The sequence below is a fragment of the Ornithorhynchus anatinus genome, chromosome 13 (assembly GCF_004115215.2).
Source record: "Ornithorhynchus anatinus isolate Pmale09 chromosome 13, mOrnAna1.pri.v4, whole genome shotgun sequence".
Taxonomy (NCBI): Eukaryota; Metazoa; Chordata; class Mammalia; order Monotremata; family Ornithorhynchidae; genus Ornithorhynchus; species Ornithorhynchus anatinus.
In genome coordinates this window covers 16981156-16998442 of record NC_041740.1, presented here as the reverse complement: position 1 = coordinate 16998442, position 17287 = coordinate 16981156, and the positions used below count along the sequence as shown (strand labels likewise).

The 17287-nt window shown below is 49.1% G+C and overlaps 1 protein-coding gene across 1 annotated transcript in view; it reads left to right on the top strand.

The window, feature by feature from the left end:
- Nucleotides 1-667: 667 nt before the first annotated feature.
- GPR158 (G protein-coupled receptor 158) overlaps nt 668-17287 on the top strand; it is a 192778-nt gene continuing 176158 nt past the window's right edge. The window contains exons 1-2 of the mRNA XM_029078136.2: nt 668-783; nt 1107-1841. Coding sequence (XP_028933969.1) covers nt 668-783; nt 1107-1841 — 851 coding nt within the window. The remainder of the gene's footprint in view (nt 784-1106; nt 1842-17287) is intronic.

Genomic DNA, 17287 nt, shown 5'->3' with positions numbered 1-17287 from the left:
TACCGGGCTCTTTCCTCCTCCTCTCCCTTCTTCCCCTTTTCCTCTCCCTTTTCCCCCTTCCCTCCTCCTCCCCCTCCATCCCCACGAGGTTTCCCAGGCTTGGGAAGCGCCGCTCCGGGGCTGCAGCGGGGGGAGGGGGCCTGAAGGGATTCCCCTCCCACTCGGAGCGCGCAGCGCCCGCCCAGGGTGGGAAGGGGAGGCTGGTTAGGTCTGCGGGTGCAGAACGGCGGAGAGCGCCCACCTCCCCATCCAGGGACCCCCAGCCCGGGCAGGGGACTTGGGGAGGGGGGGGGTCCCCCAACCTGGCCGAGCCCGCAGGGCGGCTGCAGAGCGCTGTCCCCCCGGTCCGCACAGCCAAGGGGACCCGCTCAGGGTCAGAGCTTCGAGGGGGTGCGGGCAGCTGGGCGGGGGGGTGACCTCGGGGGGTCAGCGGAGTCCAACGTAGTGGGCGTTGCCAAGGGTGGGGGGCGGCCCTTCGTGGCCTGTCGCTTTGTGTGGTTTGGGGGCGGGGGGCGGCGCAGGTGTGAGTCAGGATTTGTGTGGGGGTTTGGGGAGGGGGTGGGGGCGTGAGCGCTCAGAGGCTCCGTGGGAAGGGAGCGGGTGGAGCCAGCGCCGGGCCGAGGAGGAGGAGGAGGAGGAGGAGGAGGAAGAGGAGGAGGAGGAGACGATGGACCAGCTGCATCGGCAGGCGGCAGCTCCTGCCCACCCGCCGGTGAGCGCGGCCGCGGACCCCAGCGGAGCGGCGGGCGGCCCGGCCGGGACCCCCGGCCACCGGGCGGCCAGGTGAGCCGGGCCAGCCGGCGAGACCCCCGCCCCGCCCCGCCCCCAGGTGAGCCCCCGGGTCGAGTCCCCGCCGGGGCCGCAGGAGGGGACCCCCGGGCTCGCCTCCCCGCCAAGTGACCCTTGCTGCCGCCCTCCCCCCTCCGCTCCCGCCCCCGGTGCGCGCCCGGCGGGGCCATGGCCGGCCGGTCCTTGGTGGCCTGCGTCCTGCTGGCCCTGCTGGGCGGCGGTGGCGGGCTGCAGCCCCCGGGGAGGGGGTCGGCCCCCCGGCCGCCCCGGCGCCGCTCCCCGGCCGGCCCCGGCGCCGGCCCCGGCCCCGGCCCCGGCCCCGGCCCCGGGCCGCCGCCCGGCCTGGCCGCCCAGCTGCCCTCGGACGTGGCCTCCTACCTGTACACCGGCGACTCCCGCCAGCTGGCGCGGACCCCCTGCTCCGGGCGCTACGAGCTGGCGGGCGCCCCCGGGCAGCCCCCGGCGCCGGGCAGCGCCCCCGCGGCGGTGCACGGGGCGCTGGACACGCTGCTGCACGCCACGCACTTCCTCAGCGCCATCCTGCAGAGCAACCAGTCGCGGGGCCCCGGCGGCGGGCCGGCCGCCGTGGAGTGGTACCAGGCGCTGGTCCGCAGCCTGCTGGACGGCGAGCCCAGCATCGCCCGGGCCGCCCTGGGCTTCAGCCCCGAGGCCCGCGCCGCCCCGCCGCCGCCCCCGCTCTTCCTGCAGGCCACGCGCGACGAGGGCCGCCGCATCCTCCTGCAGGACCTGTCCGGCCCGGCCCACCGCCACCTGGCCAACGCCTCCCTGGACGGCGAGTGGTTCCACGGGCCGCGGCGCCGCGGGAGGCCCCACCTGCCCCGGCCCGGCCCCGGCCCCGGCCCCGGCCCCGGCCCCGGCCCCGGCCCCGGCCCCGGCGGCAGGCGGAGGGACGGGCCCGGCCTGGACAGGAACCACGTCCGCTGGTCCTCGCCCTACCTGGACTGCCAGAACGGCAGCTACAGGCCCGGCTGGCTGCTCACCCTCTCCGCAGCCTTCTACGGGCTGAGGCCCGACCTGGCCCCGGAGTTCAGGTGAGCCGCCGGCCGAGCGCGGGGGTCGGGGGACAGGGACCGGAGGGAGGAGGATCGGGGAGGGGAGAGGGACGGGCGGGAGAAGCGGGAGGGGGGTGGGGGGACGGGGACGAGCGGGGGAGGGGGGGAGAGGGAGGAGCAGGGGGGACAGGGAGGAGCAGGGGGGTCAGGGAGGAGCAGGGGGTGAAAGCGACGAGCTGGAGAAGCGGGGGGGAGAGGGATGAGCAGGAGAAGCGCGGGGGAGAGGGATGAGCAGGAGAAACAGGTGGGGGAGAGGGATGAGCAGGAGAAGCAGGAGGGGAGGGAGGAGCAGGAAAAGCACGGGGAGAGGGATCGCCAGGAGAAGCAAGCGGGGAAAGGGACGAGCTGGAGAAGCAAGGTGGGGAAAGGGACGAGCTGGAGAAGCAGGGGGGGAAAGGGACGAGCTGGAGAAGCAGGGGGGGAAAGGGACGAGCTGGAGAAGCAAGGTGGGGAAAGGGACGAGCTGGAGAAGCGGGGGGCGGGGGGGAGAGGGATGAGCAGGAGAAACAGGTGGGGGAGAGGGATGAGCAGGAGAAGCAGGAGGGGAGGGAGGAGCAGGGGGAGAGGGACCGGCAGGAGAAGCAGTGGGGGAAAGGGACGAGCTGGAGAAGCGGCGTGGGGCGCTCGGGGGGAGAGGGACGAGCAGGAGAAAGAGGGACCGGCAAGAGAATAATAATAATCATGGTATCTGTTCAGCGTTTACTATGTGCCAAGCATTGTTCTGAGCGCCGGGGTAGGCACGAGGTAATCAGGTTGTCCCACGTGGGGCTGACAGTCCTTAAGCCCCATTTTACGGATGAGGTAACTGAGGCGCAGAGAAGTGAAGTGGCTTGCCCGAAGTCACCCAACTGATAAGTGGTAGAGCCGGCATTAGAACCCAAGACCTCTGGCTCCCAAGCCCGTGCTCTAGGCACAGAGAAGTTAAGCAGCTTGCCCAGGGTCACACAGCAGACAAGTGGTGGCGTCGGGATTAGAACCCACGTCCTGTGCTTCCCAAGCCCATGCGCTTTCCACAAAGCCAAGCTGCTTCTCAAGAGAAGCAGGGGGAGAGGGAGGAGCAGGAGGAGGAGAAGAAAAAAGGAGTCGGAGTCTTTGTGTATATAACTCTCGCTTCTCCACCTCCCCCCTGGCCTAGAGCTATTTGTAGGGGGCGGGACTCCCCCAACACCCCCCCACTTACCAGCGTACAGGGAAAACGCCCCCCTCCACCCAGCAGTTGCAGCGATTCATTCATTTATTCAGTCGTATTTATGGAGCGCCTACTGTGTGCAGAGCACTGTACCAAGCGCTTGGAAAGTACAATTCAGAAATAAAGAGAGGCAATCCTGCCCACAGCGGGTTTACAGTCTAGAAGCGAGGAGACAGACACAAAACATTTCATCACCTCCGGTCCTCTTCCCAATGCCCCCAGTGACCCCGTCCTCCTGGTCAGCCGTCTCCCCGGGTTCCTGGCCTTCCCCCCGCATCGCCTCCTTCGGCCTCGGGGGTCCTCGGGAGTTGAGCAGCAGGGCAGAGCCCCGGTGAAGGACCGCTACTCCCCGAGATGGAGAGCACAAGGGGGTCAGGGAGGGCGGGAAGCCGAGAGGCGGGGGGGTAGGGGGGGAGCGGTCTCCTTGACTGCCCTGGGGCCGAGAGGAAGTCCAAACCGGCAAGGCTGTTCTCCCTCCTTCCCAGCAGCGCCCACCTCGGGCCAAGGACCCCAGTGGTCTTCCAGACTGTGACCCCTTTGCTAGGTAGGGATTGTCTCTATTTGGCACCGAATTGCCCTTTCCAAGCACTTAGTACAGTGCTCTGCATTACAGTAAGCGCTCAGTCAGTACCATTGAATGAGTGAATTAATGACAGAAGGACCTGAGCCCCATTCAGCCAGACGTGTGACTTGGGGCCACAGTCCCCCGGCCTGCTGCCGCCTCTGGGACGGGCTGGAGCTAAGAGGGGACCTGACTCAGGGTTGGGCCGTGATGGACAGCTCCAGAAAGGACCTGGAGCTCCCCCAATTCCCCTCCTCCCACTCCGGGATCGGGGAGGGGGACCCACGTGCCCTCTTCAGCTCTTATTTCCGAGGAGATGCAGCCCGGGCTCCTTTCTGGGGATCTGGACCGCTCGGGCAAAGCTCCCTCCCCCGCTTGGGGGTGCTCCCTGGCCTTGGATGAGCAGGAGGCCTCCGGCTCAGGGACCTGGGGGTGACCAGGACCTGGGAGTGATCGTTGGGTGAGCAGAGTTGCTGGAAGAGGGACAGTGGAGGGGGGAGCAATCGATCAACCCATCAATAGCATTTATTAAGCATCTATTATGTGCAGAGTACATAAGTGCTTAGTACAGTGCTCTGCACACGATAAGCCCTCAATAAATGCAATTGAATGAATGAATGAATGCAGAGGATTGTACTAAGCAAGGGGTGAGCACACCAGGCTTAGAGAGAGAGTATGGATGCATGTGCGCGTTGGTGTTGAGAGCCTATCGTGTCTTAAACCGATCGTTTTCTAATCTTGCCTGTCGGAATGATCTCCCTGACTCCCCTCGGTTCCAGTGGCCATCCTGTTTCTCGTTACCATCCTATCCTGCAGAGCCGAGCCCGGAGGCAAGCTCCTTTTTGGGCTTGATGGGCTCAGTGAGCAGAGATGGGCCGCGGGCTGGGAGCCTCTCTGAAGTCGTGGGGCCGCCCCTGCCGCTGTTCCACCAAGTGCTTTTCAAAGAGGGAGTCCCCAGGGGCAGGTGGCTTCCCTGGAATGAAGCGCGTGTGTGTTTGGGGGTGAGAGAAGTGCAGAGCCCCGGTGGACCTGGGCAGGGGTCCCCACACCCCCAGAACTCAGGGTGCCCGGGGCCCAAGCTGCTGGTCCTCATCACCCTGACGGGCCACGTCGTGTCCTAGAGCATCACAACTTCTCGCTGAAGCTGGGGTACCATACACTGTGGGGTCCCCTTCTCCCCCAAATCAACCCACGGGGGTTTACTCCAGCCCTATCTGAATAAGGTTCCCCCGAGACCACCCACCATGCCGGGAGGCTGCACCACTAATTCACATTTCGTCCGGGATCTTCTGAACCCTGGACACTTGCAATGTTTGGTTACCTTCATTCCCATTCCTCTGTCCTACTCCCTTCTCAACAGTCTTGAAAAGGAATACATTTATCACATCATTTAGAGATGCAAAGACTTTTTTATGTACTCAAAGTTTCATAAATTTTAAAATAAACGGATATTTGATTGGATTGGATTCAGGACAGATGATCGAAAAGTCGCTGTAAAACTACATTTGAAGGTATTTAGTGGTCAGAATTGAGTGATATGAGAGTCTGTAAAGCAAGGAAGATGGGGACAGGTATCCAAACAGGAGTAAAACTCAATCCTTTCTTAAAAGTTAGGGTTTAATCAAAGCATAGTGGGAAATAATATTTTGTGGCTTTGAAGTAATGGTATTACAGTGGAATCTGCGAGGAAAATCTGTACTGAGAAAAATTTACCTATTAAAGAAAGAGAGCGAGATTAGGGGAAAAGCATAATAATTATGGTATTTGTTAAGCGCTTACTATGTGCTGAGCACCGTTCTAAGCGCCGGGGTAGATACAGGGGAATCAGGTTGTCCCACAGGGGGCTCACAGTTTTAATCCCCATTTTACAGATGAGGTAACTGAGACAAAGAGAAGTTAAGTGGCTTGCCTAAGGTCACACAGCAGGCAAGTGGTGGAGGCGGAATTAGAACCCGAGTCCTCTGACTTCCAAGCCCGTGCTCTTTCCACTAAGCCACACTGCTTCCCAGCAGCATCTTGGTACTGGATGTTTCTCGTTGAACATCCTAAAGTATTATCTCCAAGTCTTGCCTTTAAGGTTCAGGCACTCAAACCACATCATCATTTATTTTTAGAGGAAGTAGATTCAAAATATTAAATCATAAAATGAAGTGGAAAACCTAGTCAGCCGCTCTTGCATCGTTAATATTTAACACCATAAAGGGCTTCTCAAAATACTTTTTTTTCCTCTTCCATCCATGTCCGAGTGACATAAATGTTTAAAATTTCAGAATCTGGCATGAGGTTGATATGGGAACCAGAAATGTATTGCTCATCTTCCTTTCCAAAAATCTTCACTAATTATCCTCAACAAAATGTCTCTTGCCCCGTCTCTAAAGGGCATTTATGCATTCTAATTTTGCTTTTCTAATTTTGCTGAATGTAGTGTAAGAGGTGGTAATGATTTATAACGTATCCTAAATTACCAAGTTGGTCTTTTTGTCTGCATCTTGCCTCATACCTAGTCGATGACATACTGTCGGCTCACTGTGGGCAGGGAATGTGTCTTGTCTGTAATACTGTTGTCTGTACTCTTCCAAGGGCTTAGTACAGTGCCTTGCACAGAGTAAGAACTCAATAAATATAACTGATTGAAGGGAAACTCACATGCAATCGTGGGTTAACCCTTTATCGAACTGCTCTAGTTGACAGTGCATCCACACTTCACCTGGACACCTTCAGGTTGAGTTCTCCTTGCGTGGGTGCTGGATGCCTGTCTCGGCTTCTTGTTCAACTCCTGGTGGGGTTGACTTGTAGCTGGTATTCTTGGACTGTGAACTCTCTGTTTACACATTAATAATTTCAGCGAGGCCCATCTATCCCTGACTCTGAGACACCAAATTCCCCTATGAATTCATTTGAACACGTTAGCGAAGTTTCATGACCTCTATCTTGGTGGATGGTATTTTCCCTGAATTTAGATGGGATTTTCCTGTGATGAGGGTGTAGCCTTTTACTTGAGAGGTTCTGTGGAAGTGTGTATGGGACTACACAGATTTTTCAGTACACTCACAAACACACAACCACCGCCCCCCACCCTTACTCCCCCTCCCCCCCCACCCCTCCCCACCCCTCCCATACACATATAGCTGCATCCTTTGTATTCAAAGGTGAAAGCCTATCCTTACTTGAAGTGAGGCTGAGAAGATGGTTGTTAGACCGTCACTTGATCCACATTGGGTAAAGGTGCCTTATTTAAAATTAATAATAATAACAATAATGATGATAATAAGCCACAGCTGTAGTAGTATTTATTGAGCACTCACTTGGTGCAGTTCATTCTACTAGGCCTGTGGGAAGTCCAGAATAAAGAAGTGACAGGTTCCCTGCCCGCCCAGAGCTTACACTCTTTCCGGAGACAAATGTAAAAATAATTAGAGGAGTAGTCAAAATAAAGATTGAATGTACAATTGAACAAACATATTTACGAGAGTGATGAGGGTAGTTATGAATAAGTTCATAAGCCCTTACTTTGTGCCCAGCATTGGGGCACCAGGGAATTGGATCAGAGAGAGTCCCTGCCCCATATGTGGCTCAGTGTTTAGGAAAAAGGGAGAAAAACTATTTTATCTCCATTTTACACATGAGGGTACTGAGGCATGGAGAAGTGCAGGCCTCACAGCAGAGAAATGGCAGTGCCAGGACTAGGACCCAGATCCTCTGGCTTCCAGGCCTGCACTTTTTCCAGTATGTAAACTCCTTGTGGGCAGGGAACAATCAGTCAGTCAACCAGTGGCATTTACTGTGTGCAGAGCACTGCACTAAGTGCTTGGAAGAATACACTATAACCGAGTTGGTAGGCACATTCCCTGCTTACAGTCTATGTTTACCAATTCTGTTGTATCATATTCTCCCAAACACTTAGTACAGTGCTCTGCACACAGTAAGCGCTCAATAAATACCATTGATTGATTGATTAATGACCATGCTGAACCTTTTGAATCTGACTCTTGCTTTCCATGAATACCTCCATGAATATCAACTCAGTGAGCATTACCCCCTTTCCAGTTGTTGCATACTAGGCTGGTCTGTCTGCTGTCATTGCCTCTGAACTGGCCCCTGTTCTACTACACTTTTAGAACTGTGCCTCATTGTGAAGCAGCGTGGGTTAGTGGAAAGAGCATGGGCTTGGGAATCAGAGGTCGTGGGTTCTAATCCCAGCTCCGCCACTTGCCAACTGTGTGACTTTGGGCAAGTCGCTTAACTTCTCTGTGCTTTTACTTACCTCATCTGTAAAATGGGAATTAATAATAATGTTGGTATTTGTTAAGCGCTTACTATGTGCAGAACACTGTTCTAAGCGCTGGGGTAAACACAGGGGAATCAGGTTGTCCCACGTGGGGCTCACAGTCTTAATCCCCATTTTACAGATGAGGGAACTGAGGCACAGAGAAGTTAAGTGACTTGCCCACAGTCACACAGCTGACAAGTGGCAGAGCTGGGATTCGAACTCATGAGCCCTGACTCCAAAGCCCATGCTCTTTCCACTGCGCCACTCTGCTTCTCTAGACTGTGAGCCCCACGTGGGACAACCTGATTACTTTGTATCTACGCCAGGGTTTAGAACAGTGCTTGGCACATAGTAAGTGCTTAACACATACCATCATCATTATTATTAATATTATAATATATGTATTCCAGTTCAGCTGCTTGGGTACCCTGACATTGTTTATTCCTCTCCTGCATCTGTTAGTCCCTAGGGTGTTTGTTTCACGAGTTTGGGATTGGGGCAACTGAGCCGTGTAAGTATGCAGGGACCAAAGTAAGTCATCCTATATTCAGAGCAATCCAAGGAACATATATAATTAAAACTCCAGCCAGAATTCAGTATAAGAGCTCTCTGAAGGCCCCACTAAGCATGGCTAAACTAGAGTCCCAAACAGATAATGATCAAAGTCGAGATGTAATCAATACTACAAATTGGAAAGAATTAGCAACAGAAAAATACCAAAGCAAAGGTTGCAAGATACTTAAAGTCACCGAGCTTTGACATCACTAGTGCCAAGCTAGTCTGCCTGATTACCAGAAACCAGTCACCATGTGTCTGGCTGATTGGCTGCCTGTAGGGTTTGCTCAGGAAAGTGATTGGAGAAAGGATTCAGACTACACTGTACTCCATTTTAGCTCACTTATGCGTGTATCAGTTTTTTTATTTTAATGTCTGTCAGTCGGTCAGTTGTATTTCTTGAGCACTTACAGTGTGCAGATCACAGTACTAAGTGCTTGGGAAAGTACAACATAACAGAGTTGGTAGACACGTTCTCTGCTCACAACAAGCTTTCAGTCTAGAGGGGGAGACAGACATTAATATAAATAAATATGTTACAGCTATGTATCTAAATGCTGTGGGGCTGATGATCTCGAGGTGGGGGTGGGGCACGGTGTGAATGAAGAGTGCAAATCCAAGTGGAAGGGTGATGTAGAGGGAGTGGGAGAAGAGGACATGAGGGCTTAGTTGGGGAAGGCCTCTTGGAGGAGATATGCTTTTAATAAAGCTTTGCTCAGGGGGACTTGTAATGTCTGCCTCCTCCTCTAGACTCTAAGTTCCTTGTGGGCAGGGAACAGATCTACCAAATCTCTTATACTGTACTCTCCCAAGTGCTCAGTACAATGCTCTGTACATAGTAAGCACTGAGTAAATACCATTGATTGATTAATTGATTGGCCTTAGCTTCTCTTTGCAGCCAGATATAGTTTAAGCAGAGACAAGCAGAATTTCAAGAAGAAAGCAGTATGGCTTTGTGGAAAGAGCACAGGACAACGAGTCGGGAGAATTAGATACTAATCCCAGCTCTGCTAGAGACCATGGGCAAGTTATTTAATTTGTCATTACCTCAGTTTCCTCATCTATATAACTCTGATTAATGGGGATTAAATACCTGTTTTCCCTCCACCTTAGACTGTGAGGTCTATGTAGGGCAGGATCTGTTTCTGATCTGAATATATTGTATCTACCCCAACACATGAACGTAGTGTTTAACAAATTCCACAGTTATTGTGATTAGAGAAGCGTTTTACCCAGTGGAATTCTTCTTATGATGTGGTCCCAGCCGGAAGCTGATCCTAAGCACATAGAACAGCCCAATCCAAGAAGTTTACGTTGAAGACCTCTCCAAGCTTTTCCTGCGGAAGACTTAGGCCTGCCCCTGAGGCTTCTCCACTATTGGCAGAGGGTCCAGTCTCCTCCCAGAGTGTTCCAAAATCTTTTATGAGGAAGATTAAGGGAGAGTTGCACTTCTGCCCTCTCCCCTGAAATTATCTGGTCCTTTTAGGGAACCCCTCATTTTTTTCCCCACACTTCTCCATTCTGAAATTTACCCCTTCCCTTTGTTTCTTTTTTTTTTTTTTTGATTCAGTTCCTTATATTTCTATTCATGACAGAACCATTTCTACAACCGTGTGATTACTCAGTTTTATAAAAAATATTTTGGTATGGAGTCTCCTGAAAATTCCAGTTATATCATCTGTACCATTCCACTCTATCCACACATTTATTGACTTATTCACACAACTTCAGAAGGCTAGTGAGGCATCATTTCCTCTTATCTGATTTCCTGTGTTGATTTTCTGTGACCAAGTTATTTTTTTCCTAGGTGCTCTCTGATCTTAAGCTTAGTTAAAGATATCAACATTTTGAAATATATAGCATTTTATGGAGATGGAAGTGAAGTGCCCCAATCTAAGATTCCCAGGGTCTTACAGATGAAAGTTACATTGGTGATCAGTCCATCAATCATTCATGTTTTTCAAGCTTTACTGTATACAGAGCATTGTATTAAGCATTTGGGAGATTACAGTGTAACAGAGTTGGTAGAAATGTCCCCTGCCTATCTTGAGTTTACAGACTAAAGATGAGTTTAGGGTCTGTCACTGTGACTCGGGCTTAGTGGCCTTTTGTAACAATAAGTCACACATTATTGCCACCACTTTCCCACAGATCACTTCAGGACACTTGAGTGAATGCCAGTTCCAGAAATTTGTTCTAGTTTATCAGTTTGGTCTAAACCACCTTATGTGGTCTCCACCAGTGGATCCAGTTACTTGGAGCAATCATTGACAAAAAAAAAGAGTATGGGGGAATCTCTTTAACATTATCCTCATTAAGAGCAAATTAATAATTCATTGAGCCTCTTGGCTATCTCCTTTATATCTATCTATGCATGCACCTTTTACACCAAAATCATCCAGTGACTCCACTGATTCCCTAGCCCGCTCTCTGCTTTTGATATATTTGAACAATCTTTTATGCCTTGATTTTCCTTGCAGACTTCTTTTTGGCCTGCCTAATTTCCTGTTTGCTAATGAACCTTTTTATAGACTTAATTGTTCTCATTTGGGAAAGCCTTCCAATTTTTAAAGGATGACTTTCTCCTCTTTTGCTCTTTTACTTAATCTGTCAGCCTCACAAAAATTTCTGTCTGGTCTGGTTTTCTTCTGTGGCACACTTTCCACCTAGACCTCTAATATGGTGTTTTAACAGCCTTCAGACTGCTAATAGATTAGTTAATTACACTTCTCTGGGACAATCAGGAGACCTGGGTGTTTTTTTTTAATGGTATTTATTAAGGTGCCAAGGTCATGTAGCAGACATGTGGAGGACTCAAGTCCTCTGACTCCCAGGCCTGTGCTCTTTCCACTAGGCCTTGCTGCTTGGGTTGTATGTAAGTGCTGGTACTGCCTGTTGAGGCTCTACCTTCAGGCCTACAGTGTTCTATCTACAGATTGGGGAAGATGTCTGACTAAAGAAATACCTAGGATGTTCTGAGTGGTGGAGAGCCCCAGCAGAATCCTAAAAAATTACGTGCTCACAGTGATTGCTAAGGTAATCAAACTGGGCTGCAGCCCTGTCCACCTACTTGCACGTTGAATTCCATGCCCCAGAGGGAACATGACAGGCAAGAAAAGAGAGAGTGTGTGTGCTGCACAAGCCAGTAGCACTAGACTCAAGTCCTTTGCACAGGTTCTCCGTCCTGAAGTCTTAGGACCGAAGCTTCTGCTTCGTTCTCGATGGGAGACTCCACTACTTCATTTTCTTTACTAGCCCTTTTTAATGTTTCCCTTAGAAAAGTTCTCATTTTATTATAATCCTCTTTTCTAAAATTTCATATTCCTGTGTTGCTCCTTATTGACCTTCAATCTCTACCAACAATATTAAATCTCATGATGTTATGGTCACTCTTGCAGAGTAGCTCTCCTACATTAGATCCCCTTTACTATTAAGAATTAAATTTGACATAATATCTATCCTTTTCAGTTCTAAGACTAGTTGTTCCGGAAGAGTCATTTATCCTGCCTCTAAACCTTATCTCCACTTCTTGTTCTGATGAGATATTCAGCCAATCTATATGAAGATAATTGGAATCTCCCACCATTATTACCTGACCTAATATTCAGATTCCCTAATCTTGTCTAACATTTCCTGCTCACTTTCCCCATCCTGGTCAAATGACCTACAGGATAGCTCTGTTCAATACCCTAGTCATTTAAGTGTAGGATTTATTTTGAAAGGGATTTCCTTCTTGACTTTTAAGATTTATTTGTTAATAATGTCCCCAACCTACACAGCCACATCTCTATTACTTGCCCATCCTGGTCTTCCCTCTAGAGTTTATAGCCTCCACCATATCTTAGAGATCAGTCAATTAAACACTCGATCATATTTATAATGTGCAAAGTCCCGTACTAAATGATCTGGCAAGTAAAATAGTAGGCATGATCCCTATCCTCTAGGAGCTTACAATCTCGAGGGGAAGACAGATACTAAAATATTTTATAGATAGAAGGGACAGTAAGTCATTATGTGCTTCATGTATTTTTGAGTACACATGTGGGAAATGGGTGCAGAAGTGATGAGGTGGAGGGTGGAAAGGGAGTGGGGGATATAACCTGAGAAGAAGATAAATTAATTGGCAAAGGCTTCTTGGAGGGCTTGTGATTTCAGAAGGCCTTTGAAGGTGGGAAAGATACAAACTGATTGGGGAGAGTGAAGGGGAGGGAGGTACAGGCTGGGGGAAAGGTTGGAGCCGGAGGGGGAGGTGGGACAAGTAAGGATGAGGTACAGTGAGTAAGAGGAGAGAGCAAGCTGGAAAGTAGTGGAGAAAAGAGTAGATATATTCCTTAAGGCCAGTGTGGACTTATTGCCCGATTTCTTCTTGATCCAAGAGTTACCCCAGACTCCTCTTTTTTTCATGATAATTACTGTTAACGTATTTCTGAAACCTTTTTTCCATGCTATTTCTTTTAAAAAGCCTTCTACAGTTTTAGTATTTCCAGTTGGCTTTCAGTCTTAAAAATGGATGATCCGTCCTAGAACAGCAGTGGCTTCGCGTGATCTTACCATTTGATAGAACAGGCACTTGGAACCAGAAATGGGATTTCTGAGGATGATGAATATATTATAGAAATAAGGACTAAACCTCCAGAGGGGGAGATGGTGTTTGCTAGACTGATTTTATAATTGCGGCTGCTGGGTAAGCCAAGTGCTACTTTCATCTGGGGAAAAGCAGCAGTATTTGCTGGGCAGTCATCAGGACTGGAGTTTCCTCTTCTGTTCTTAAAACCCTATTGCACTCAATCTATTTCATTTTTTAACGTTCTATTGTGATTCATCGGAGAGCCAAGAAATGGCCTTATTTAATTCATTATTCAGGTGGGCTGGGAAATGTCAGAATTAGGACTGTGGGTATTTATGTTTCTACAACAGTGATAGGGCCTTGCCTGCTTTCTCTTCCCAATCTGGGAATAATGTTGCAATATCTCTTGGCAGCAAGATTACCATTATCTTCCAACAGGCAGCTTCCTGCTAATGAGGAGAGGCTCTGCGGAGAGCACTCGCTCTCAAACTTTCCCCTGGCCCAGCATTGTCGTAGTCATTTTGTGGTGCTCAACTTCGGAGTGTTAGATACACGCAGCCATTTCATTGTATGGTTGGCACATTTGCTGCATTTTCACAAGCCCAACCCTTTGTTCCGTGTACCCTGTATTCTACTCTCAGCTAGGATATACTATTTTCTGGCTGAAAATTTAGTTCTTTAACTGATTTGGTTTTTTTTTTAGTGGAGATGAGCTTGTTTTTTTGTTCCAGAATATTCTGCTCTGGTGTTTTTGCACTAGGTTTTTTTTTCCCCCCCTGCAGTGAAAGCTGTCACGGGTCTGGGAAGCCTGGCTAGTAGATTTGCTCAGCATGTTTGATAATGAGCTCATTTGAGAAAGAACGTTGTTTTCATTATTGAATAGTATCAATTAAGGGTTCACAATCCCTAGTGTGGGGTCCTGGGAGTGATTAAAAATTTAGTCGAAGGAGAAGCCCTCACTTTAATAGCCTAGAGATTGGGCAGAAGACATCACACTTGTAATGGAAAACATCATTCCAAATGGGAAGCGGTGTGTGTAGATATTACAGACATCTGTAAGTCCACTCACAGTGGGCCATGCAGGACTAGCTAGAGGGTCCCAGTCTATTGATCTTAGTAGTATTTTTTGATTACCAAATGTGTACATTGTACTAATCACTTTGGAGAGTACATGACAGGAAGAAGACTTGATCCCTGACCACAGAGAGCTTATAGTCTAACAGGGGAAACTGACATAACATAATTTAGAGAGAATTTAGATAATTTAGGAAGAAGGCTTAACTAGTAGAGAATGCAGATCATACAGAACTTTTACAGCACAAATGTACAAAAGTGCTGCATGAAATTGTGAATACATAATTTCTAGGTTAATGTAAAAGTTCTGAGACGATAATTGAGAAGATGTGAGTTGGGAAGAAGAAAAATGAATCAGGGAAATTTGCGGGGAGTAAGGGAGTTTTCAGAAAACCTATAAAGATGGGGAGTGTTGAGAGCTGGTGGCTTTCAAGTGGAAGTAGGGCATGCAGGAGCCAGAGGTCAGAAGTGGGAGAATTGAGAATGAGTCTGAGTGAGAAGGTGAGTTTATTCATTCATTCAATAGTATTTATTGAGCGCTTACTATGTGCAGAGCACTGTACTAAGCGCTTGGAATGAACACAGATAGAGACAGAATGAATAGAGAGTGCAAGTTGAGGTGTGGTGGGAGGAAAGAACGGGTAACTAAGAGACAGTTGATTGGTGTGCCTCAAAGTCAATCATTAGGAGTTTCAGTTTGATTTAGAGAGGATTGAGTAACCATTGTGGCTGTCTGAGGAGTGGAGAGACATGTATAAAATGATATTTGAGAAAGACGATCCAGAAGTAGAATGAAGTATGGATTGGAGAAGGGAGAGGCTGGAGGCAGGGAGATCAGTGAGGAAACTGGTAAAGTAGTCTAATTAGGATATGATGAGTTCCTGGACCAGAATGGGAACCATTATGTGTCAAAGAAGGCATGAAGTGATGTACAGAAAAAAATGACAGGATTTAGCAACAAACCAAACGTGACTGCTGAGGTGAAGAAGTCGAGGATAGAGCCAAGATTGAGGGTTTAGGAAAATGGGAGGATGATAATATGGTCAACTGTAATGGGAAAGTTAGGAGGAAGAGAGAATTGGGAGGAAAGATGAGTAGCTCTCTTTTCAACTAAAGGTGCATGCAGAACATCTAAGTGCAGATGTCCTGGAGACAAGAGGAAACGTCGGATTACAGAGAAGGTGAGAGATCCAGGCTAACAAGGGGGATATGGCTGTCCATTGGCATTGAGGTGATGACTGAAGCCATAGGAGCAGATGTGCTCTCCAAGGAAGGGCATGGAAAGTGAGAGGAGAAGGGGATCCAGAACAGAACCTTGAGGGGCACTCACAGTTAAGGGCATCAAGGGGAAGAAACTGAGGAGTAGCCAGAGACATAAGAGGAGAACTGGGTCAGTAAAGCCAAGGTTAAGACAGTGTTCCCAGGCGAAGGGAGTGGTCCACAGTGAGAACAGAGACCCTCACAGTTGAGGAGTCAAGGAGGGTTAGGATGGAATCCATTAGATTTAGCAAGGAGGAAAGTCATTGATGACCTCAGAGTGTGCAGTCTCAGTGGTGACCAGGGATGAGACACTTCACCTCCTTCCGTGACCTCAGTTAACTCATCCGCAAGATGAGGTGTTAGAGAACAGTACCTCACCTAACAAGAAGGTTGTGCACACTTACAAAGATATTTTTTAACTCTATATTCACAATTTAAATATCGAGCACTGGCGTTTCTTTTCAAATAATTTTCCAAGATTTCATTTTTACCTCCTTTTGCCTAGTTTCTTCTTCTCTCCCCCCGTCCTATAGTCTCTGCTGTTTGACTTGCTTCCACAATCATTTCGGTGCCTTGGGTTCCAGTTTTTCTGGACTGTATTCCAGCCAAATAATAAATACCACCAAAAACTATTCTGCCTGGTTTCAAACCTACTGACCCTTGAAACCTACTCTATTAATTCGTTCAATCGTATTTATTGAGAACTTACTGTGTGCAGAGCACTGTACTAATGAAATAGGGAGGAAGTATTGAAATACATTCTTCTTGTGTCAATTGGTTTTGTACAGTAATCATTTCCAGGACTTAAGTAGTAAAATTAAAGATTCCTGGAGATCATTGACATTTGAGGGCTGGACCTTCCCGGAAAGAATTTTGAAGCATCTTCATTATCAGTGGTATTTATTGAGCACTAACTTTGCGCAGAGTACTGTACTAAGCTCTTGGGAAAGTACAAGGCAACAATGAACATCTCCAGAATCCTAGCATTAGCTGTAGTGCTTTTCATATCGAGGCTTGACTACTGCCTGAGCCTCCTTGCAGAACTTCCTGCCTCCATTCTCACCCTTCTCCAGTCCACACTTCACTCAGCTGCCCAGATCATTTTACACAGATCTTCCCTCCTCCTCAAAAGCCTCTAATGACGGCACACTTCTCTCTGTACCAAGCAGACACTCGATCACTGACTTAAAGGCACTCAGTCATCTCTCTGTACCCTACTTATCCTCACTCCTTTCCCACAACACTCCAGTTCACACCTTCCCACCTCTCAAGGCAACCTACTTAAAGTGCCTTGGTCTCATCTCTCTCACCTCCATCCTCTTGTGTAAACTGTCCCCTTTGGCTGGATCTCCCTCTCCAGAAACATCTGGTAAACCATTGCTCTCCCCATATTCAAAGCCCTTCTGACATCACCCCTCCTAAAGATGTCTTCCCTAATTAATCTCTAATCTCCTTAACCTGTTTACCCCCTACTGCCACTTCAGCACTTTGATAGCACCTAAGCATTTGTATGCTTACTCCCATTCTCTCCATCTCTCCCCTCCCCCCCAGCACTTATGTATCTATTTTTATCCTTCACTGCTTCCTCCTACCCAGAATTTATTTTAGTGTCTAACTCCTCTGCCTATTCTTTGACAGCAGGGATGATATCTATCACATTTTTTTTCAGTGGTATTTGTTAAGCATTTACTATGTGTCAAGAACTGTTCTAAGCACTAGGGTAGATCCACACTAAACAGATGAGACACAGTTCTTGTCCCACACTGGACTCAGAGTCTAAGTAGGAGAGAGAACAGATATCGAATCCCCATTTTGCAGCTGAGGAAACTGAGGCACAGAGAAGTTAAGTGACTTGCCAAAGGTCCCAGCAGATAGTGGCAGAGATTAGAACCCAGGTCTGTGCTTTATCCATTAGGCCATGCTGATTTCTTAACTCTATTATTCTCTC